Source organism: Panthera tigris, chromosome D2 (genome assembly GCF_018350195.1).
Source record: "Panthera tigris isolate Pti1 chromosome D2, P.tigris_Pti1_mat1.1, whole genome shotgun sequence".
In the NCBI taxonomy this organism is placed as follows: Eukaryota; Metazoa; Chordata; class Mammalia; order Carnivora; family Felidae; genus Panthera; species Panthera tigris.
Window position 1 is genome coordinate 72,421,559 of NC_056670.1, and position 23,807 is coordinate 72,445,365.

At 48.3% G+C, this 23,807-nt stretch overlaps 1 protein-coding gene across 1 annotated transcript; it reads left to right on the forward strand.

Annotated features, from left to right (window-relative positions):
• The first annotated feature begins 600 nt into the window (after positions 1-600).
• LOC102969671 (pancreatic lipase-related protein 2) lies at positions 601-23,401 on the forward strand. The gene is made up of 12 exons (XM_042960503.1): positions 601-649; positions 3,070-3,224; positions 5,156-5,281; positions 7,986-8,120; positions 8,807-8,918; positions 10,381-10,500; positions 11,686-11,805; positions 14,552-14,670; positions 16,557-16,686; positions 19,130-19,241; positions 20,129-20,296; positions 23,307-23,401. Exons 1-12 carry the CDS (start codon positions 601-603, stop codon positions 23,368-23,370), a joined length of 1,410 nt encoding a protein of 469 aa, XP_042816437.1. The 3' UTR covers positions 23,371-23,401.
• The last annotated feature ends 406 nt before the right edge of the window (positions 23,402-23,807 follow it).

Below are 23,807 nucleotides of genomic sequence, written 5' to 3' on the forward strand. Positions count from 1 at the left end.
GCTCCAGGCTGACAGCAGAGAGCCTGATGCGGGGCTCGAACTCACAGATCATGAGATCGTGACTGGAGCTGAAGTCGGACACTTAACTGACTGAGCCACCCGGGTGCCTCCCTCCTTGAATCCCACTTTATAAACAGGCCTGTGCTCTGGGCAGGGCGGCGGTATGTGTTTACGATAACCTGAGTTCCAAGCACGCATGTGCAGAGCACTATCTCGCCTCCCCCATTCTCTCCTCTAAGGAGTCCAAAGGATACAACCTGGGTATAAAAGCCACCGGCCGACCTGTTGGGCTGTAAGAGGAAGCTCTGGTTGCCGCATAGTAAGTCACGGCCCCTGCGTGGGCAGGGGGTTCGGGGGGCTGGGGCTGCCAGAGGGACATGGCCCAGAAGGGGGGACAGCCGCTGCGGTGGGAACACCCTGAGACGCGGACTTAGAGCATTGCTGCCCAACGCCCTGGGTGCAGGGAGGCGTCAGCCTCAGGGTGAGAGTCATGGGCCCTGGCTGTGCCCCAGGCTTCCTCCCCTGTCCGGGCTCTGGGACTGCCAGCCTCATCCCTGGGCGCAGGGGTGTCTCTGCGTGTCTATGTTTTTGTCTACCTAGATGCTGCCTTCTTGGACCATCGGACTTCTCCTGCTGGCCACAGTCAGAGGTGAGGATGCTGTCACCGTCCCTTTGGGGAGAAAGCGACTGTGCCTGGGTTGGTCTCTGGGGTGAGGCTGCTGGAGACATTGCCATCATTGTTACCATTGCTGTAAATAATAGCATTATCATTATTGCAAGACAAGCAACACGGCCATCATTCGGGGAGTGTTGACTCTGTGGCCACGTGCCTGACACAGATGACCCCGGGCAGTCAGGCCGCTTGGTCCTGTTCCCTGCAAAGGCTCCAGTGGCTGAGAGGTGTGCGGCAGAGGGAGGAGGGGAGGGTGAGACGATATCGGCTGGCCTCTCACACCCTCGGTTCCTCGAGTGGACAAGTGCATGTCTGCAGACTAAAGCTACATGGATGTGTCCCCCTGAGAGCTTCTGTGCTGGCAGGCCTACCCCGATGAGCCAGTCTTCTTGCCCGGGGCCCCCACGTTCTCTCCTTACTGGGTCTCTGTCGCCCCAGCTCCGATCAGCCCCTCTCCTGTGGCCTCTGTCCAGATTCAGATACGGATTCCAGGATCTACGCCTCCTAAAACAGAAACAACCTCCCTGGCCACCAGAGCCCCGGGGACCTCCAGCCTGCTTACTGCCCATCACCCCCATTTCCTCACAGGTGTGCCTCACAGGTGCACTCGGGGCCTCCCTCTCTGCCTCACTTCCTCCCATCAGGCAGAACCCCTCACTGCCTGGCATGGCCCCCCCCAAGCCCAGCTGGAGCATGCTTCCCGCAAGAGCCGTCTCCTGGCATCCCTGCTGAGGTTTTCTTCTGCATCCAGACTCCTTCCCCTTGCCCCCAGCCCCCCACTCTGGGACTTCCCTTCCATCCTGGCCTTGGAGTGAGACCGGGCTCCCGACAACAGAGTCTGGGGTCGGTGGGGCTGCTCCTCTGATCTCCTTTGCTGATCTGCTGCCTCCTCCTGCCCCAGACTTGGGCATCCCCCCAAAGTCACTCCCAGGCACCCCCCTTTGTTCTTGGCCTCGGAGCTTCCCCTTTGCCCAGCCTCTGGTTCCCCACCCTCCTGAGTTCCAGGGCCTCCCACCATGCCTCAAACTCACTTGTCCCAAACCAGGCTCAGACACGACCTCCTACTCCCATCTTCCCACCTTTGCCTTAATTTCCACCCCTCCCTCAGGCTCTCCCTCCTCAGAGCCGCCTACACTACTCCCCGCCAAACACCTTCATGAAACAGAGCCCCCAAGCCACTCACCAGCTCAGTGCCCCCCAGCACTTCCCCACCCTCCCCCTAACAGCCCCAGTGTCCTAACCTGGCCCCCACATTCGTGCATTTACCACCTGCGGCCAGGCCAGCGTTAGTCTCCTGCCACCCTTCCTCCAGGGCTGTTTCGGCTTCCCAGAGTGAACTCCACTCCATCATTAATTACTCCTTCTCCGTTAGATTTCCTCTCTCTCAGGGCAGGGTTTGAACCTGATCTGTCTCTGTCTCCTCAGCACCTAGCTTTATTCCCAATTAAACTTCGCAGGTTCAAACCCTGGCTCCACCACCGGCTGTGACCTTGGGCAGCTTACTCTGTCTCTCTGTGCTCTGGTTTCCTCATCTGTAAAACGGATGTAATAATACAAATTCCTTAACTCACGGAGCTATCTTGAGTCTTAAATGGGATAATACTGGTAAAGTGCTAGTGTGGTCTCTGGCACCCAAGAGGGACACCCACTGCAGTCCTCTGGGTTTCATTAGGTCACCCTCAGTGACAATTTCTTGGGGAAGTGTTTGTGTTGTGGGCTGGAGAATGGACCCTCAGATTTTGATGTGGTTATCTGGGTCATCAGTTGCATGTATTAAGCCCCTACTGTGTACACGATGATGCAAAAAGCTACCTTTTCAAGGAACAATAGGGAAAATCTGAAATGGCAGAGAATAATTTGGGGCAAAGGTGTGTGTAAAAGGATAGCATGAAGTCATGTGAATTGGACAAGTACCCACAAATGTCTACCATATGCACGGGCTGGTGCTGGATGTAATGGAGACGTCCAGGTGAATTAAGAAGCATTAACAGCTTCACACTTGAGAAATAGCTGATGCTTGATGCATGCATGTCAAGGGCCATCTGGGAGTTTCCTGGAAGAAGTAGTTTTAAGGCAGAAGGTTCCCGGGAATTCTCAGTGATTCCCCAACTGGCCTAATGATAAGGGTTAAATAGCATTAAACATGTTGTTTCCAGCAGCCCACCCCAGACCCTCTAAATCAGAATTTCTGAGGGAGGGGCCTGGGATTGTGTATATGTGACACACGTAGTCACTCCCGGTTCCCCGGTGATTCTCATCACCACAAAAGTTTGGGCAACAATGACTGGCAAAGATAAAGACCAACACTGGCCATAACCAGGCCTGGGTTCTCCCTGAAGAGTCCTCTTGTGTAGCTGAGATGACATTGCTACTGTTCACTGCTCTTCCTGCCCCAGGAAAAGAGATCTGTTATGGACATCTTGGCTGCTTTTCTGATGGAAAACCATGGACGGGGATCCTTCAGAGGCCTTTAAAGTTATTTCCCTGGGCTCCCAAGGACATTGACACCCGCTTTCTTCTGTACACAAATGAAAATCCGAACAACTTCCAAGTAAGAGTGGGCGTGGAAACACTGCCCGGTGGGTGAATTTGGGTGCCCACAGTGGAGCCTTCACATGGTGGTCTAAGGAAAAATGCACCGCCTTGGAATTTTCCGGATGATGTTTCCGCACCAATGTTTGACCTAGAGCCATCTCAGCTCTCAGGATCATAACCCCCTATGCATATCTAATGACATCTACGGACACCCAGTCTGGAAACTAACATATTCACAAACATTTGTGCATAGGGCTTGAGGGGCTTCCTGGCATCAGCAGCTTGTCCCTGGGAGGGAATGAACGGCATTTGTAGAGAAGCCCAGGCCTGGTGTACCCGTGGGAGAGTCTGTCTTCCTCCTGCACCAGGCAGTGGAGGCAGAGAGGCCCCTCAATGGGGTACAAGTAGGGAAGTATAAATCTTTCCTGAGGAGCTGGAAGACCGATGGGGAAAAAGGGATACTTAACCACAAAGGACAAAAGGTGGGGACCCTCAGAGCACCTGTTAGTTCCCAGGAGGCCTGCCAGGTGGAAGCAGGACAGGCTTCTTTCAGGTGATTACCAGTGATCAGGAAGAACCTGCTGACAATCCAAGCAGCTGACAGCCCCAGTCCCTGGCAGAGTTTAAAGAGCCAGGTGGGGGCGCCTGGGTGGCGCAGTCGGTTAAGCGTCCGACTTCAGCCAGGTCACGATCTCGCGGTCCGTGAGTTCGAGCCCCGCGTCAGGCTCTGGGCTGATGGCTCGGAGCCTGGAGCCTGTTTCCGATTCTGTGTCTCCCTCTCTCTCTGCCCCTCCCCCGTTCATGCTCTGTCTCTCTCTGTCCCAAAAATAAATAAAAAACGTTGAAAAAAAAAATTTTTAAAAAAATAAAAAAAAATAAAGAGCCAGGTGTCTATCTATAGGTCCCTGAGGTCACCCACTGTGGGAATCTAGGGGACTCAGCACTCCCAGCTGGGAGTCTGCTTGCACGTGGCTATTGTGCTGTGTTTATTTCGGGATCCTTCTTCAGGCATCTTGCCTATGGGGTCCGGTAGAAAGGGGCTTGAGGGCATTTGGAAATCTGTTCTTAAGTCTCAGGACCTTGAGATGCCCCCCGAAGGCTCCATTTGAGCTGAATCTCCCCCTTTAAGCCTGGTATTTCTGGCCCACGAGTTTTTCATCTTTTCCAGGCCAGAGATCTCTTCCGTATCCGGGGAAGCCTAAGGGCCCCTTCTCAGGATGATGGTTTTAAATGCATAAAGTGAAATGCATTGGATTACAAAAGACACCAACTCCATTGAAAAACAGTTACCAGAACATGCTCGATAAATATGTGCTGCTTTATTATCTCACTAAATAACAAGATCTAGCAGCTCATCTAATAACTACTGTAATTTAAAATAGTAATGAGTCTAGGGGTGCCTGGGTGGCTCAATCAAGTGTCTGACTTTGGCTCTGGTCACGATCTCACAGTTTGTGGGTTCGAGCCCCACATCAGGCTCTGACAGCTCAGAGCCTGGAGCCTGCTTTAGATTCTGTGTCCCTCTCTCTCTCCGGTCCTCCCCTACTTGCACTCTGGCTCTCAAAGGTGAATAAATAATAAATAAAAAGTAAAAAAAATAGCAATGAGGATAAATTATTTTAAGGTACCTGTAACGATTGTAAATGTGACATGAAAATATCTGTGACTTCTACTGGTGACAGAGTACGTTAATACTACTACAGTTTGTTGCCTGACTTCATAATGAACAGAAATGCTAGATGTCAATTAGGGGTTAATGAAAACAGAAAGTCCATGAACTTGGACTTTCTGAATTCTGTACTCCAACCCCGGTCAGGAAGGCCTGTTCTAGCCTGACCCAATCTCATGGGAGTGGAACCCATGACCTCAGTCTTATTGGAACTGACTCTAACAGCTCCGTGGGTTGGAAAGGCCAACATTCAAACTCCTCTTTTGTAATTAAACCAGCTGATCACGGCCACTGATCTAGACACTGTCGAGGCTTCAAACTTCCAACTGGAACGCAAGACACGCTTCATCATCCATGGCTTCATAGACAAGGGGGAAGAGAGCTGGCTGCTGGACATGTGCAAGGTAGGTGCCCACCCTCCTCACCTGGCCACTCCATAAGGAGATGAGCACCCAGCAGCTAGGTTCAAACACTGCAGCTCCAACATCCCTGAGACTGGGAAAGGAAATACGCAGGGAGAGAATTGTCCTTTCTAAAACCACCAAGGAAAATCTGGGTTCTCAGGACATCCATTGCCAAGTTCTCCCAACTCAACAACTTCTAGACAACCAGCTCCTCTTGAGGCTGAAAAGAGCCACAGTCTAATCAGAAAGTACCAGAGGTGGAGACTACAGCAAATTACCTGACATTTGTCTTTGATGGTTTATAGAAAATCCCTGTGTGACATAAAGCCACTTAACTTTACCTTCTAGAGCTTTGCTATTCAATAGAACATTCTGTGCTGATGGAAATATCCAAATCAAGAGCCACTAGCTACCTGTGCTTATGGAGCATTTGAAATGTGGCTAGTAGGACCACAGAGCTGAATGTTAAAGTCATTGGATTTCAATAAATTTGGGGGGGATTTTAATGGATTTTAAATAGCCACATGTGGCTAGTGGCTATAATACTAGACAGCACAGCTCTAAAGTTATCATGAATATTAATAATGAATTATTATTCATAACATCCATTTCCCGAGCATTTACTATGAGCCTGACACTGTGCAGGTATAATCATTTCACAGTGCTTGTCCCATTTAATCCTCCCAGCAACACTGTGAGGAAGATATAGTTATTGTTCCCATTTTGTAGATGAGCAAATTAAGGCACAAAGAAGTTCAATACTTGCCCAAAGTTGAATCCAGACTTGGAAAAGCAAAACCAGATCTCCTGTCCTTAAAACACCAAAATCCTGTGTATCTAGAGATTTAGCCCGCAGAAGGTGCCCAGGGCCATGGTTCGCTGGGGCTTAGTCTACACTGAGACCAACTTCACCAGCTTCTGTCCAAGGGCTCTCTTCTTCTCTTGGAATTGGGGTGGTTCACACATGCCCCTGGAGTCCCAGAAGGAAATTGTGTAGACCTGGAGATGGAAGAGTCAGGTAGACACAATCTGTGGGGGATCAGCTTAGGAATCCCCAGGGTCTACACCAATGGGTTAACAAGGCACAAAGAAACACAAAGTCATAAAATGCTCACACCCGATTTTGGGTAACCAGATTGGCACTCTAAGAAAAGGGAGGCACAAAGGTGCCAAGAATAGTGAGGCACAAAGGTGCCAAGAATAGGGAGATGCAAAGGTGTCAAGAATAGGGAGGTGCAAAGGCACCCCCATATAGGGAGGGGGTGCTGAACCCCCAAAAATATATAGAGAGAGGCAAAGGCCTGAAATAGAATCGGCGCAAAGGCGCCCGATACATAGGAATGACAAGATTAGATATTCAGGGTGAAAGCACCCCAAGTTTAGTACTACAACAGAAAGCCGCTTTCAGAGGAGAATAGGGCCAGGGCAGGTAAATTGGTGAACTGGACTTTGGATGGCTGCGCTTCAGGCAAAGCAGCCCAGAGCGGAGATGGTTAACAAAGGAAAAGGTGCCTTGTTAACCCTGAGGTTATTCCCCCTGTCTGTCTCATCCCCTAGGCTGGCAAAGATTAAACAGGCAGGGTGCCTCCTGTCTGCTGTTAACAACCATCTACCCATCTGCCCGGCGCCTGCAATTTGTTTTATATTGACCCAAACCCCAAACACTGTATATCTGCAAAATCCCCTTTTCCCCCTCACATCCTCAAATTAATGTTCACAGTTTCTTTGTCTCGTTGTGCAGGCCCATCACGTTTGTAAGCCTTCTGATCTGAATAAATATGAGGCAAGGACCCTTATTCGTGGCTCTTGTCTTTTTCCCGGACATTAGCCTTCTCTCTTTTTAATCCTGTGTCCGCTCTTTTGCTAAGACAAAAGAGAACATTAGACGTAGAGTCTACGACAGCAATCCACCATGATGCCCCAGTCTCCAGCCAACTCCTCCCCACCTCAAACCAAGTTCCAGTCCAGGGCACCCCAAAATGAACAAAGTATATGGAGTGGCCCTTTCTGACATTTATTTTCCCCCCTCAAGGGACCAGTATCCGTGCTTGGGCAAATAGACTATGGTCATAGCACATGATATAAAAGATGCATATATCCGAGAGAGCTGTATCCTACCTCAGTCTAAATTTTCTTATTAAACTTGTCCTTCAGTACCTTAGATCTCCCATCAAAGCATTGTCGGGAACATACAAGCATCACACCCATGGCTTCAACTCTCTGGTGTAGGGGTCCACAAACTTCCCGTGGAGAACTAGGGAGCAATTACTTTTGCATTTGTGTTCAATTTGGGTCATATGGTTTCAACTCACCTCTTTTAGCTCAGAAGCAGAGATAAACAATAAGTAAACAAAGTATGTGGCTGTGTTCCAATAAAACTTTATTTATAAAAGCAGGTGAATTTGGCCCTGGGGTAATAGTTCACTAATCCCTGATCTAGTAAGTGATCTTTTTGATCTGGCTGTGTCACTAAGTATCTATGAGACCTTATAAGTCATTTAATCCATTCCAGGCCTCAGTTTCCACATCTGTTAAAGTGGGGATAAGTATACCCATTCGATAGCGATGTGGTGAAAAGACAAGTGTCAGGAATATTAAGGCTCTGGCACAAGTAGGTACTTGACGGGTGTAAATTCCTGTCTCTGGAGTGTACAACTGGTGGCTGTTAATAAACTGGTTTCTCCTTCTTACTTGTCTTCCCCAGAAAATGTTTCAAGTGGAGAAGGTGAACTGCATCTGCGTGGACTGGAGACGTGGGGCAAAGACACAATATACCCAAGCGGTGCACAACATTCGGGTTGTGGGAGCAGAGATAGCTTTCTTAATACAACGGCTGTCGGTAAAACCCTGCCTGGGCCACATCCCGTGGGTGGCGGGCAGAGAGGGGACAGGCTAGCACCGCCTTGACCTAAGAGGCAGCCTAAGGACCCTGGGCCGGGGGCAGGCCTGGAAGCCCAAAAAGGGCATTTTCTAAGGTGAAGCTACAGCTTTCCTCTCTCCTGGATTGTCCTGAAGACTCCTACTTATGGGGCCCGAGGCAAACTAACCTCTCTGAGCCTCAGTTTCCCCTCTGGAAATAAAGCCTGTTTATTTCACGCAGGCTGTTCTGGGAATTCCCAGCGCACACTGGGTCGCTCAGCGACTCTCAGCTTAGATGTGTCTTCAAAATCACCCCAGGAGGGAAGGCCTCTTACAGCCTCTTGGAATGTGTATTCCGGAGAATCCCAGAGCCAGGCCCACCAGCCACGCTCTCCCAGACAGGCCGATCTCCTACAGGAGACCAGGGGAGGGCGCCCAGCGGTGGGGCGTGGGTGGGAGCAGCCCCCCCCCCCCCCCTCCGGTCCCCGCCTGCAGTTAACGCGGTGGCCGCTGGTCAGCACTGTTGCACCGCTGGGGCCCGAGTCGCGCGGGGGTGGCTCCTCCGGAGTTTCCAGCCCGGGTCCTGCTCCACCCCCCGGTCCCGGTGCCGGGCGCCGGCGCGCATCCCCACCCGCCGGCGGGACGTGACTCGGCATCCGTCCGCAGACCGAGCTGGGGTACGGCCCCGAGGACGTGCACCTGATCGGCCACAGCCTGGGCGCGCACGCGGCGGCCGAAGCGGGCAGGAGGCTCGGCGGCTGCGTGGGCAGGATCACAGGTGCGCAGCGCGCGGCCCCGACGGGGTGCGGGCGGCGGGGGCGAGACCAGAGCGCGTTCACGCACGGCCCCGCGCGCCCCGACTGGCCGAACCCGAACGGACTGTCGGTGGAGCCCCGACTTGAATCAAAAAATAACTGACCATGTTTTCACGTGTATTAGAAAACACCCGATTGTAAATAAAAATACACTTATATTTTTTAAAAAGAAAAAGGAATTAGCATATTGAACCCATGACTTCAAGGTTATTATTGCTAGAGTAATATAATAATAATAAGTGATTTTTTAAACGTTGCTTCAGCAGTTCCACAAGTATGTATGCTGTGCCATGCACCGGCAAAAAATGAAAGGGGCTATCTGAAACTTGCCATGTTGGAGGTGCTCAGTAAATAATGAATGAATGAATGAATGAATGAATCATTTAGCAAAAGTAATGCACACAAGACAGACACAGCCGGCTATTTATTTTGTGCGAGCAAATCAGTGTGTGACTTTGGCAAACAGTTGCATTCAACATTTAACGAATGGCTCCTTTGCTCAGGACGCTGCTGGCATCGGATAAGAAATAAGGGGATTATATAGTTTGTGTTTCTGTAGAATTTTTCAGTTTGCAAAGTCCTTTCTCTTACATCATTTCAAGGGGTTTTCACAATAACCCTGTAAGAGAGGTTGTTGTGATTCCTGCTTTCCAGATGAGGAAACTGAAGGTCAGAGAGGACAGGTATTTGCCCTTGAGCAGAACCAGGGCTAAAGACGGGTCACTGAGTCCTGAGTGCCCAGCAGCTTCCACCCTGCCTCTCTTCAAAGATGAACTGGGCACAGCCCACTTCAGGAAACCCACAGTCTGGTCCGAGAGGCAGACGATTCAGTAGGCAAGTAAAATTCAGAGCAGAATTAAAGAACACAAAATAATCCTGCACAATGTGGATGGTATGTGCTGAGAAACGAGGGGCTAAGTTTTCAGAGCGGAGGTGGTATTTGAGCCCCGTCTTGGAGAGAACAGATTTTTCAGGGGAGAATGGGGCGGGGGGAGGGTGAGCAGTAGGCTGGGGCTAGCGTAGGCAGCCACAGAGGACTAGACAGTGTGGGGCTGGGGGACCCAGGCCTGGGTGGAGGTGGGCAAGGCCAGGAGCTTGCAGTTTTGGAAAGCAGGGACCAAACAGTAACAAGTGAGGGTAAAAAGGGTAAAGGCGATGAGGGAACAAGGGGGCCACCTAGATCCTGCTTGGAGCCGGGCACCAGAGACTTCTGGATGTTCTTTGATGGTCAGTGACCCCACTGTTAGCCTTTCTGTCTCAACTTCTCTCTCCTAAGCAGACCAAGAGCTACAGACCCAATTGCCCACATCATGGCTACTGAGGTCTGGGACTCTGCCCAGGAATCCCCATGGATTTTGTGGGTACAGGATTTAGATCTTGGTTTGTCCTAGAGTGTGGCCTCACTGCCCACCTCCCCCATTTCAGGACTGGATCCAGCAGAGCCATGCTTCCAGGGCACGCCTGAGGAGGTTCGGCTGGACCCATCGGATGCCATGTTTGTGGATGTGATTCACACGGATTCTGCTCCCATGATCCCTTTCCTAGGTGAGTTCCTCATTGAACCTCTTGGTGACCAGCCATCCCTGATGAGAGTAAGTCCAGGCGCCCCCGCATACACATACCGCAGGGGTGGCATTCAAAATGGTTAACTGCAGGAATGTCTCGGGCACGAGCTGTCGAAATGGGTGCCAGCCATGAATAAACAGCCAGTATATTGCCAGTGGATTCAGCTTGCCACCCCAGGTCAAACAAAAGATACTTCCGCAGCCTAGAAGGCTATCACTTAGCCTTCATACCTTGTGTCCTTTCCGATCTGCCACTATCCAGCGTGACAGATGTATTTCCTATTGACGTTGGACCTGTACCTGCAACATGCAAAGGTTGTGTTTTTTTTTTCACTTCTTTTGTCAAAGCTTTGGTTGCAGTGTGTTTTGTTAGAGATTAAATATATCCTTTTATCTAATCCTTCACAAGTCCTTGTTCTTTTTTCATTACTTTCGTATATAACCACTTAGGAAACGTGCCAATAGAAGTATGTTTTCAAGGATAGCTATATCGCTTACTGAGTACCATATACTGCATTGAACATTTTATACACATTATCTCATTAATCATAACAACCCTAAAAAGTGAGTATTACTATTTACAATTTCATTGCTGTGGAAACTGAGGCTCAACACGGTCAGGTAATTGCCCAACATTACGGAGTCTAGAAGTACAATCAGGCTGTGATCGCAGGTCTGCGTGCTTCAAAAACCAAAACTCCTAGCCATTGGGCTGGGCTCTCAAGATGGCAATATAATGTCATGTGGTCTCAATAGAACAATATAACATAGAAGTCAAAAGTTTTAAATGAATATAGTAATAAAAATGCACCAGTCTTGATATGTATCTGCTGGTACATGTCAGGGCATGTCAGTATTGTTCAGGGTCTCCCCAAGACAGACAGACAGACAGACACACACACACACACACACACATGTGAGCACGCTCACCCAGAGCCTAGCTTCCCTCTCATCTCTCTTCCCATGTGCTCTCCTCCCTTCTTGTCTTACCAAGTGCCCATCTCTGAGCACTTTCTGGAGAGCCACAGACAGGATGGCTACACCCGGGAGAGAATTTTCCAAGAAGGTTCTGGCTGCAGTTGGAAGGAATTGAACACTGTCTGTGTCCACAGCCTAACATTGGGGCCACTTACCTCCCTGGTCACCTCTGCTTCCAACATTTCAGGTTTTGGAATGAGCCAAAAGGTGGGCCATCTGGATTTCTATCCAAATGGAGGAAAGCAAATGCCTGGATGTCAGAAAAATGCCCTTTCAACCATCGTTGACATAAACGGACTATGGGAAGGTACGTGAGTGAGGAAAGCAAGACAGCAGCTGTTCCTGGTGGGGAGAAACGGTGAGTGGTCTGGGCCAGGCATTTCCACAACCATGTCATGAGGTCTTTACTCTGATTAGCCCCATTTTACAGACAAGTAAACTGAGTCAGTAAAGTTATAAAGCTTACCCAAGACCACCCTGGATTTAAGCCCAATTTCTGGCTGCAAAGCCCGGACCTCCTGCCCCGTCCTGGACCATCTCCCCCTTGTCAGGATGCTGAGACTTGGAGGGACCCACATGCTGCCTAATACCCAGCTCGGGCTCTGGCCTCCGTGCCTGTTCCTTGAAGAATGCTGGGTGTACGCAAAGGTCTGAAGGGCTTAGGCTTCCTTGCCATGTGCTGTGGTCAGGTTCTAGGCCCAGAAAAGAGCTAGGAGGAAGACAAAGCAGGGGCGTGCTCTGAGGGTTCGGGCAGCAGGTGCTTGTAGCGTGAGGCCCAGGGCCTGGGGGAAGAGCCTTGCGTGGGTTTCCATTCATCTGAGAGGACAGGCTCAGGACCCTTAACATTAGGTGGCCTAAGGCATCATCTGTGTTAGCTGCCCTTGTTCTGGCCTTTGGCTATTCCTGTCACCCACCCCTGAGACCAGGCTTTACTGGCCTCCTGAGAGTGGAGGCTCTTTGTCTGTGGTCATTTCATTTTAGTATCTGTTTGTCTGAGCTGGGAGTTCCTGGCGCCAGGACGCCAGGGACTGTGTCAGGGGCATCCCAGACCCACCAGGATGTAGCCGAAAGCAAGCACCCAGCGCTGTCTGTTCTGCTGAGCTCAGTGACCTTCAGTGGCGTTTTTATAATCCTCGACCTGATTGCTGAAGCCACAGCCAGCATCCACTGACAGTAAACGGTGCTTTCACTCCCTCTCGGCTCTGCACCGGCCAACTCCAGGGACAGCCTCCCAACTCCAGGGACAGCCTCCCGGAGAGTCACAGTAAGGGCTGCCCCCTCCCAGAAATGACTAAGGGCTGCTCGCTCCCAGAAGTGACCAGCAGGCCACACATAATAGGAGCCCAGGCTTAACGAAAGAGGCAATTTCGAGTGAATAAGGCCAGGAACACTGGAGCGTGTGTCTATTGTATGGAACCCTGAGTCCCCCAGGCGCAGGGCGGAGGAACAGTTAAGTCTGCTTGTTCCCCTCTGATGGGATCCTGGGGCAACAGTTTGGGGTGAAAGAAACAATGAAGTCTGAAACAGGTTCTGTTGTCTGGTAATGAGTGTTGGTGTGGGCCACACTGAACCAGCTTCTGCAGAAAGTTCCTGGGCATGGAGAGCCCAGAGCTATTGGGGGGCTAACCCCGTCACTGCTTCCCAGACACAAAGGGGAGATGTGCCTTTCTCCAGGAGCGGTGGGGGAAGCCCCACCAGACCCCCCCCACAAAGTGACCCCCAGCTATGTCTGGTGTCTCTGTTCATCAAAAGTTTTGTACCGAGAGCTGGAGAAGTGAAAAAACGATTTTCCAAACAAGAAGATTTTGGTTGAAAGAAAAAGATGATAAATAAAATGCAGTGAGGGGCACCAGTTAAGCATCTGACTCTTGATTTCAGCTCAGGTCATGATCTTAGGGTCATGAGAGTGAGCCCCACGTTGGGCCTGCTTAAAATATTCTCTCTCTCTCTCTCTCTCTCTCTCTCTCTCCCTCTACTGCTTGTTCTCTCTCTAATAAATAAAGTAAAATAAAGTAAAATAAAATAGGTATGAGTGGCCAGAGGCCCCAACAATCTTACTGTCCACTGCTTTTACCTTGTGCCTGGAATTGTAAGAAAGAAGAATTTCTCAACCTGGGACCAAAGGCACAAATAAGCTTGCTTCACACGAGAGGCCTGCCAAGGGTGTCCAGAGTTCAAAAGTTGCAGCCTGGCCAGAGGGCAGAATGCAACCCACAGCAGTATGTGATTGGTCCTCACAGTGACTATTTAAAATTTTTGTTAATGTTTGTCTATTTTTGAGAGAGACAGAGTGCGAGCAGGGGAGAGGCAGAGAGAGAGGGAGACACAGAATCCGAAGCAGGCTCCAGGCCCTGAGCTGTCAGCCCAGGGCCCAACGCAGGGCTCGAACTCCCCGACTATGAGATCATGACCTGAGCTGAAGTCGGACACTTAACCCACCACTGAGCCACCCAGGCGCCCCCACAGTGACTATTTTAAAACTGGGAATATACTGCTATCATTTAAACATAGAAAGGTTTCCATGTAAAAGTCAAGATGCTGGCTTCTCATGAAAGATCGGAACAAGTAGTCTGGGCCTTTACCATACAACTGGCTGGGCTGTGTAGGATCCCTTTAAAGACCGTTGCTATTCTCTCTGTCTCTGTCTCTGTCTCTGTCTCTGCATATACATTTCTCACTGCCCCCTGCAGGACCCCCAGCCCTCATCATTTCTTTATGTTCCCTGCCCGGGCCCCCAGAAGATTTGACAAATGTGCTCATTAGCACCTGTCACTCCCCAACACTTGCTGGCCGTTGAGTAGGACCTTCTTGGCAAATGGACACAGGGGTGAGGAGAGGAAAGCCACTCTGGCCAACCACCATTCCTAAACAAGTCCCCAGATTTCCTACTTGCCCCTAAGTATGGCAAAGTCAGTGATAAAAACTTCACAAAGCCAGGGCGCTCTGACACCCATCTGTGAAATGTGGAAGGAGGGGTTTCTGCTCAGTCAGAACAGTTCAGGCTTCAAAAGTGAAATGTCTCCTGTGGGTTCCCATGGCCTTTGCTTCCTCAGGAACCCGAGACTTTGTGGCGTGCAATCACCTAAGAAGCTATAAGTATTACTCAAGCAGCATCGCCAGCCCCGACGGCTTCCTGGGCTACCCATGTGCCTCCTACAATGACTTTCAGGAGGTAGGTCACCCCCGGGGCTGGGGGAGGAGAGGTTTTGTCCCTGTGTCTTGGAACAGAGCGGAACTGTAACCTCATGACTAATGGAATGCTGAACCTCACAGAATCTTCCTCTCCCGGGGACAGGGTGGGCAGGAGGGGACCTGCCTGCTGGGTCTTCCCTAGATCCCAGCTTTTCATTCTGGAAAATTCCCAATCTACACAGAAGTCAAAAGAAGAGTACATGCATACCTGTACACCCATCACCTACATGCACCGATTGTTAACTCTTTCTATGTATGTATACGTATAGTTTTTTGTCTAAATTACATAAGAGCAAACTCAAGACATTAGGACTCTGCTCAGAAATACTTCAACATCCATCTCCAGAGAACAAGATCATTCTCCTACAGAACAACATTCAAGAAATTGTTAAATTGATACACTAATATTTTCTAAAATATGGCCCATATTCGAATTCCAAATATCCAAATCATGTCCTCCAGAGCTGTCTTTTTCTTTCTTTCATTCTCCCCCCTTCCCTGCCTCCCTCACTTTCTTCTCCTCCCTGCCCCTCTCCTTCCCTTCCTTTCTTCCCTTCTTTTTCTTCCATTGCATTTATTTATTTATTTTTGAGTCTCCTTTAATCCAGAAAAGCTCTACATCTTTCACTGGCCTTTCAAGACACTGACCGTCATGAAGATTCCAGGCTGAGTGTTCGGCAGAATATCCCACAATCTCGACTCGTCTGGTTGTCTCTTCGTGATTCACTGAGTGCTCTCGACTCCTCAGTGTGTCACAAGCGGGGGCCCTGGCATTTATTTAGTGGCACTTCGTCTCATTATTTGAGGACGGACAGTTTGATTACTTGTTTAAGGTTTAAAAAAAAAAAAATCTGCCAGATTTCCCCATTATAGAGGTACCGTGTCCCCAAGTGCTCTGTGAGGTGATATTAATTCTGCAACAGCAAGCCGGCGTGAAGGCGTGCGCTGCTTCCCTGAATCAGCTAGTGTTCTGCGGTTGCAAAAGTTTGACGTTTCAAAATGCTTTCTTCTCCAAAGTAAATGTAAAAATATATTTACACTCACATGCGTTCCTGCCAAAGTTAATTTTGAAAAATTAACCGTCTTGGGTTGAACTAACGTCAGAAGGACTGTGTGAGGACCTGCTATGCAGCTCTGGCTGTGCTGGTTCTCGTCAGGGCATGGGTGATAGTATCCAGCCCCCCCAGCCCTTGTCTTAATGCTTCCCAAAGTGCGGGATAGCTCTGCACGCCATGGACGATGGATGTGGCGAGGGCAAAGAACGAGGACCGGCGACACTGTCGCAGAAAACGTTAGTCTGATCTGAACAGAGCAAACCGCCTCCTCCAGGCCCAACTGATGAGCTACCATGTGGGGAACGCCAAACGGGGATCAGTTATGTAACGCGCGTTCGAAGGAAGACGGTCACAGATCTTCTCTTCCTCTGCTCTTTTGAATAACTTATTTGTCCCATTTACTCCTCCTGGAAGATGTCTTGCCGTTCCCGTCCATATTTTAACATTATTGCTTCATGGATATGACTTGTCTTCCCAACTCTACTCCGGGTTTTCTGGGTACTTCTTTGGGTGCACAGCAGGGCGTCACCCAGTTCTGTGCGTGACTCAGAGGACGGATGCGTGCGTGTTGGTGGAGGAGTGGAAGAATGGGCGGATGGATAGGTGAATGGGTGGGTAGATGAGAGGATGGAGGGGAAATGAATGGGTAGATGGATGGTTGGATGGGCAGGTGAGAGGATGGATGGGGGATGGATGTGCGCATGTAGATAAATACAAGGACGGATTGGAACATGGGTTACTTGCTTGCTAGAGTGAGGGAGTGAGTGAGTCAAAGCCCGGCACGAACAAACAAATTATGTTTTTTCACTAGGGTAACTGTTTCCCTTGTCCACCTGAAGGATGCCCCCAAATGGGGCACTATGCTGACCGATTTCAGGGGAAAACCAGAGCTGTGGGACAGACTTTTTTCCTGAACACAGGAGACAGTGGTAACTTTACGCGTAAGTGTCCATTTTACTCTTTTAAAACTCTCGCAAATAATTTGGAAAGGTGGAGCGGCCTAATTAGTCAGGACCCCTGCTAGCAACGGCCAGAAACTCAACTCCAGCCAGCTTAGCTGTAACAGAAGGACAGTAGAATGGCATTGTCTCTCCTCATGTTTACCCCCATGGCCAATAATTCTGATCAATGGAATGAAGTACAATGATTGGCACAGGCTGGTCATGTGCTCACCCACCCTGGTGGCAAAAAGCATGAATCAATTAACAGAAGATGATCGTGTGGGGCAAAATCACTGTAAGTCAAGAGGTCACGCCAGTGATGATCTGTCATAGGAGTACCCTACACAATCATGCACGCATAGGCACACACACATGTATGCACACACACACACACACACACACACACACACGCTGTGTTTGTGTTGTAAAATAACAAAATAGGCCAGCTTCTCACCAAAAAGAAAGTACAAGACAGTGAAATCATCAAGATTCATTTGTTATAAGTAATAACACAGGGGGGCTGAATAGCAGTTGCTTTCCAAGGGAGTTATAAATTAAAAAATAATTATACAGCACTTTACAAAACACTTTCCACATGTAGCATCTCATGTAATCCTCACCAAACTTAGGAAAGATAACAGCTTGGCAGTATCTATAAAGTCTCATGTGTATATTCCTTCAACCCAGTCATTCTCCTTCTCAGGCGTACCTTAGGAAAACGCTTGCATAAGAAGGTGTGCTCAGAGATGTTCACTGCGGCATTGTATTTAATGCTAAAAGTTTAGTGATAAGAAACCTAGATGCCCACCAACTGGTAAACAACCAAGTACTATATTTAACCATGAAAAGCAAAAAGAGGGGCGCCTGAGTAGATCAGTCGGTTGAGCGTCCAACTCTTGATATCCGCTCAGGTCATGGTCTCATGGTTCATGAGATGGAACCCCAAGTTGGGTTCTCTGCGCTGACCGCATAGAGCCCGCTTGAGATTCTTCTGTCTTTCTTTCTGCTCTTCCCCTGCCCATGCTCTCTCTCTCTCTCTCTGTCTCTCAAAATGAATTAAAAATAAACATTTAAAATAAATAAATAAATAAAAGCAAGGAGAGAGCTCTATGTACCGAAGAGAGAGATCCTCTAAAGCATAGTAAGTGAAAAATGTGAGTGGCAAACGACACGTATCAATACAACAAATGCAATACAACATGAATCAGCCAGGGTCCTGACAGGAGAGAGAACTCATTGAAGTGGTTCAGATGAAGAGACTTGTTTGAAGGATCCACTCTGAGAGGTGTGGGCGGGGTTAAAGGAACAAACAAGGGGTGCTGAGGCGCCCAGAATCTGGTGGCTGTGAGGTCCTGGAATCGGGCTATCACAGAGACAGGGAGTTACCACCGGACATCTGGTATACAGTAGGAGGCCGCAGGGGAGCATGAGAGACGGTTCCACCCTTTCCTCCTGCTTCGTGATCTCCTGAACAAGTCTCTTATTGGCTGAACTCAATAGAAAGCCAGTAGCAGAGATCCCTGGTGGCGGTGGCCTTCCAGAACACAGAGCAGGACAGAAGAGGGTGGTAAATCTGTGTGGGGGTGGAGACAGGTGGGGACAATAGAGAATAACTGGGCATCCTATTTGTGGAAGGGGAAACAAGCCTAGATATTCTTTTGTAAACTTACCCCTGTATGTATGAATGCTCAGGGAAAGCTCCGGATTAGGGTTTCTCTACCTCAGCAGTACTGACATTTTGGGCTGGATCATTTGTCGGTGTGGGGGTGGGGGCTGTAATGCATTACAAGATATTTAGCAGATCCTTGGCCGCTAGATGCCATCAGCAGCCCCCTCTCCTGGTGTGACAACTCACAGTGTGTCCAGACATTGCCAAACGTCCCCAGAGGTGCAAAATCACCCCTGATTGAGAACCCCTGGACTTGATTAAGTATAGACATCAAAATGGTTACCTCAAGGACAAACTTGAGATGGAGGGCAGGTAGATGGGGTCCTGATGAAGATTTGGGGATTTTTGTAAAATTTTCAAAAAATTAAAATAGTTCATTGCATGTGAAAATAGTGAATAACGAGAGGAGAGGAGCCGGTGGTTTATCCCAATGGTGCAAACATCTCCCTGTCCGGATGGCCTTTCTGTGTAATGATGTGAACTTCGGGCACACACGTGCAGTAAGAAGCTGTCTGTCATCCATCAGGGCGTGTGCTTTGCTGTATTGGCAGGAGATTGTGCTGAACAATAGTATTTTCTTCCCCCTGCATTGCTCACCTCCACCTAGAATCTGAGTGTCTGGGACTCCAACTTCAATGAAAGAAACCACTGTCACCTTCCCCCCTTACCTCACATCGTGGGGGAGATTCAGAGCTTGGAGCAAGAAGGCTTCCATGGGGTGATTTTTTTCCTAACAAGATGAATTCATTGAACTGATTGTATGTCTTTGGACAGGTTGGAGACATAGGGTGTCGGTCACACTGGCTGGAAAACGGAAAACAAGCGGGTACTTCAGGATTGCTTTGTATGGAAGTAACGGGAACTCAAAACAATATGAAATTTTTAAGTAAGTTCGACAGTAGAGTGAAGTGGTCCTACTTTTCATAAAAGACTATTCCTAAGATATTGGGTATCAACTTTGTAAATCTGGCCATCTATTATACAGAACCAGTGAATCTTGGAGTGTCGTTGCTGGGGGAAAATATTAGCATCTAATCCAATCATCCCATTTTACAGATGAGAAAAGTGAGGCCCAGAGAGAGGGAATTCACTCTTTAAAAGGAGATATGTGCTAACTGCTTTTGCAATGTCAGTCATTGCTTTCTGACTTAGGTTTAACAGATATCAAATTCTTCAAAGGCCCTTTTATGTGGTGACTCCTCCCAACACATACCCTCTCCACCCCCCACACATACATACATATCAAGCTTCTTGTTGCTATGGTAACCTCAGCACCTAGCTTCTGCTGGGCATAGGAGGTGCTTGGTAACGAGGTGTTGTATGAATGCGTAACTGTGCTACAAAATCACGTTCTGGTTTTTGTACTAACTTTTACATAACACTTTTCATGTTAAGTGAAAGTTCTTCGACACCTTTCTCTGCTCCATACGAAATCCTAACAGAAGACCTCTGTGGAACCACATACATCTTTAAACATATGACATCGGATTAGTTAGTCCTGTAGTGTAATCATAGGGTAAATATGCTTCCCCAAATACTTGATTTCCCCTAAGGACAAATTAAGACGGTACAAATCTCTGGTCCTGTATTTTTTGAAGATGTGTTCGTCACAAATACAGTTGTGTTTTAGCAGCCGCTGGATGTACACGAAGTCATTCAAGGTATTTGCAGAAAACCAACAATAACAGCCATCGTTTGGAGAAATGATAGATTGCCATCATCCTATGTATTCATATATCCAGCTGATACAACATTTTATGTCTGTGCTTTCAGAGGATCCCTCCAACCACATGCAAGTCACATGCGTGACATTGACGTGGACATCAATGTTGGAAAAATCCAGAAGGTTAAGTTCCTCTGGAACAACCATGTGATCAATCTGTTCCGGCCCAAGCTGGGGGCTTCGCAAATCACGGTGCAAAGCGGTGAAAATGGGACTGAGTGCGTATCTCTTATTCCACATACGTTGTATTATCTATATTTACTTGTCAATCTATCCATCCGTCCATCCAGTGACCCACCTACCCATCTAAATAACCATCTACCTATCTGTTCATCCCTTTCTGTCCATCTGCTTAACCATTCACCCATCCATTTATCCAATGGCCATCTATCTAGTCATCTGTTTCTTTATCCTTCTGACCAGCCATCCAGCCATCCATCCATTATCTACCCAACTATTCATCTCAACTCCCCCATCTATCCATCTGATTCACTTTGAAAAATCAAATATCATTTTCCTCAGGCCAAATTCAACTTGGCAGGAGCAAGGCATCAGCTAGTTATAAGGCATAGATTTGAGAAACAGGCCAATATGAAACTGTTTTATCTCAAACAATGAGAAAAACGCCTGGGCAGAACTTGTAAGAAATCACTAAGTTAATTCCAGTTGGAGTGCTGTTCACAACGTGAATTGGTTTGCTTGGAGACTGTGGCATGAAAAGGATAGGGAGTGGGTTAGGATCTAGATCACAGTAGCAATCTCTCCTTATTCAAGGGAACAGAATCTTATTTGGTATGGGGTGCTGGGAGAGGACCTAACTGTGTTTAAAATATGGAAAGGGGCGCCTGAGTAGCTCAGTCGGTTAAGCGATGTACTCTTGATTTCAGCTCGGGTCATGATCTCACAATCGAGCCATGCATTGGGCTCCACACGGACAGTCCACACAGAGCCTAATTTAGATTCTCTCTCTCCCTCTCTCTCTGCCCCTCCCCCACTCATGCTCACTCTCAAAATAAATAAACTTAAAAATATTTAAAAAAAATTCTATGTTTATTTATTTTTGAGAGAGAGAGAGAGAGAGAGCAAGACAGAGACAGAGAATCTGAACAGGCTCCAGGCTCTGAGCTGTCAGCACAGAGCCCGACACGGGGCTCAAACTCACAAACCGTGAGATCATGACTCGAGCCAAAGTCGGATGCTCTACCGACTGAGCCACCCAGGCGCCCCTAAAAAACATTTAAATACAGAATGAAAGAAAGCCATCTTCAAAGAAGAGCATCATAAAATAGTAGGATGTTAGAGTCTGAAGGAAGCTTAGATACCACCTCTCAACTGCTCTCATTTGGAGATGAGGAGAGTAGATACAGAGATTCACAGAACTCGTTTGAGACCATATAGGGAAGCTGGAGGGAAGAATACCGGACCACAAAATGTTTCCAAAAACACACACCAAGACCTTACTCAGCTGCACCACTTAACTGTGCTAGCCGTAAAAACCTTAGTATTCTAGATTCCTCCACGTGTTGTTGGAAGGACCAGATGTCACCGTGGCTGTGCCAGTGTTTTCTATGCTCCAGAGCAGGGCAAGACCATCAAGCACAGCACAGACTTAGACCCAGGTCTTTTGACAGCGGGTCCCGTCCGGCTCACACAGCCAGACGTGGCACTGAGGATCTGTCAGGCCAGGTGTTACAATGCATGGTGGAACTGTCTGGATTTCACCGTGGTGAGGTGGGGGGTGGGTGGAGTTACTGTTGTCAGGTACGCTACAGCCCACACACTGTATATTGCAAGTACCGAAGTCACCACCTCACACAAGGGATCCCTTGTCGAAGAGCTACATTCTGAAGGTGAGCCGAGGGAAGGCTGGTGTGGTCAACCATTCTACGTTAGCCAGGGACACCTCAAGGGCCAGAGGACCCAGGAAGTGCCCTGCATCTCATGGCTGCGTGGCTGCCCCAACCTGACCAGGCTTCACCCCTCAGGAGTGACAATCCTTCACGATCATTTTTTTTAATATCTTTATTGAGATATCATTCCCATACCGTACAATTCACCCTTGAGAAGTATATAATTTAATGACTTTAAAAAAATTTTTTTTTAATGTTTATTTATTTTTGAGACAGAGAGAGACAGAGCATGAGCAGGGAAGGGGCAGAGAGAGAGGAAGACACAGAATCTGAAGCAGGCTCCAGGCTCTGAGCTGTCAGCACAGAGCCAGACGGGGGGCTTGAACTCACGAACTGTGAGATCATGACCTGAGCCAAAGTCGGATGCTTCACCGATGGAGCCACCCAGGCGCCCCTTTAATGACTTTTTTGACATATTCACAGAGTTGTACAATCATCATGTGATCAATTTTAGAATATTTCATTACCCCAAAAGGAAACCCCATACCCATTAGCCGTCACCCGCTAATCTCCCTGTCCCTTTGCCTAGCCCTAGGCAGCCACCAGTCTCCTTTCTTTCTCTATTGATTTTCCTGCTCTGGACATTTCGTAGAAATGGAATCATAATACGTAGTCCTTTGTGACTGGCTTTTTTCACTCAGCATCATGTTTTCAAGACCCATCTATGTTGTCACATGTGTCTGTACTTCATTCCTTTTTATTTCTAAATAATATTATATCACCACATTTTCTTTATCCATTAATCAGTTGATGGACATTTGGGTTATTTCCACCTTGGGGCTATTATGAATAATGCTGCTTGTATACAAGTTTTCATGTGGACACACGCTTTCATTTCTCTTGGGTATATAGGAGCGGAATTGCTAGGTCATGTGATAACTTTAGGTTTAACTTTTAGAGAAACTACCAGACCCTTTTTCTGGAGAGGCTGCCACATTTTATATTCCCAGAAGCCGCATATGAAGAACGTCCATGATCTTGACTCTACAGGGAAAGTCTTCTCTGGGAAGGCTAGGGTGCCCCTGGGAATGCATTGCCAGGCCCATCAGAGACTCTCTTGGTTTCGACAAAAAAAGAAAAAAAAAATCCTGGGTCTGACGCAGCTGATTCACTCTCAGCTCATTAAGAAGCCAGAGGGGTGGAGGATGTTCTCTGAGTGGTTTTGCTTAGAAAGAATCCCCTGAACTCACCTTGGTAGAGCAGACCCTTCCAGTCAAGGGATCTGAATTTCAGGGGGCTGGCTAGCTGCTGTTTACTCATCTGGGGTCACGTTTCCACCAGCAAATGACCCTCATGCTGAAAATGTTTTCCTCCACAGGTATAATTTTTGTAGCAACGACACAGTGTCAGAAGACGTTTTACAGTCTCTTTACGCTTGTTAAAAACGTGGTACTCTCTTATATCTTTGCGGAAATAAATTCTTTAACGCCCGCGGTTTGGTGTTGAGGTGTTCATTTGACACCCGCCGTATTCCGGGGTCATATTCCAGAAATGATTTGTGGGACGGGAGGGAACGCCTGAAAAGTCCCCCCTGGCCCCCCTCTGCTACCATCTCTGTCTTTCAGGGCACTTTGTGTGGCCTGTTCTAATGTATTTCCTTTGCTTCGACAATGAATTTCTGTCCCATTTGATGAGGTCATCATTGTTCCCATGTGGTGCCCACCCAGCTTTTAACATCCCAGGGTAGGAAGCAGACCCCAGGCAGGAGCGGCCTATAGCAGGAGTAACTCAGGGCAATTATTATCTAGATTAAAGCCTGCCTGTGGTCTGGTGGGAAAGGGGCTTAAAATAAATTAATATGTAACATGGTACAAAATGC

What these genes read in the sequence shown, in the direction of transcription:
- LOC102969671 (XM_042960503.1), top strand. Translation starts at nt 601, where the DNA reads ATGCTGCCTTCTTGGACCATCGGACTTCTCCTGCTGGCCACAGTCAGA. An exon ending in AAAATCCGAACAACTTCCAA is followed by an intron (nt 3,225 to 5,155) that starts GTAAGAGTGGGC and finishes TAATTAAACCAG; the next exon opens with CTGATCACGGCCACTGATCT. An exon ending in TCTTAATACAACGGCTGTCG is followed by an intron (nt 8,121 to 8,806) that starts GTAAAACCCTGC and finishes ATCCGTCCGCAG; the next exon opens with ACCGAGCTGGGGTACGGCCC.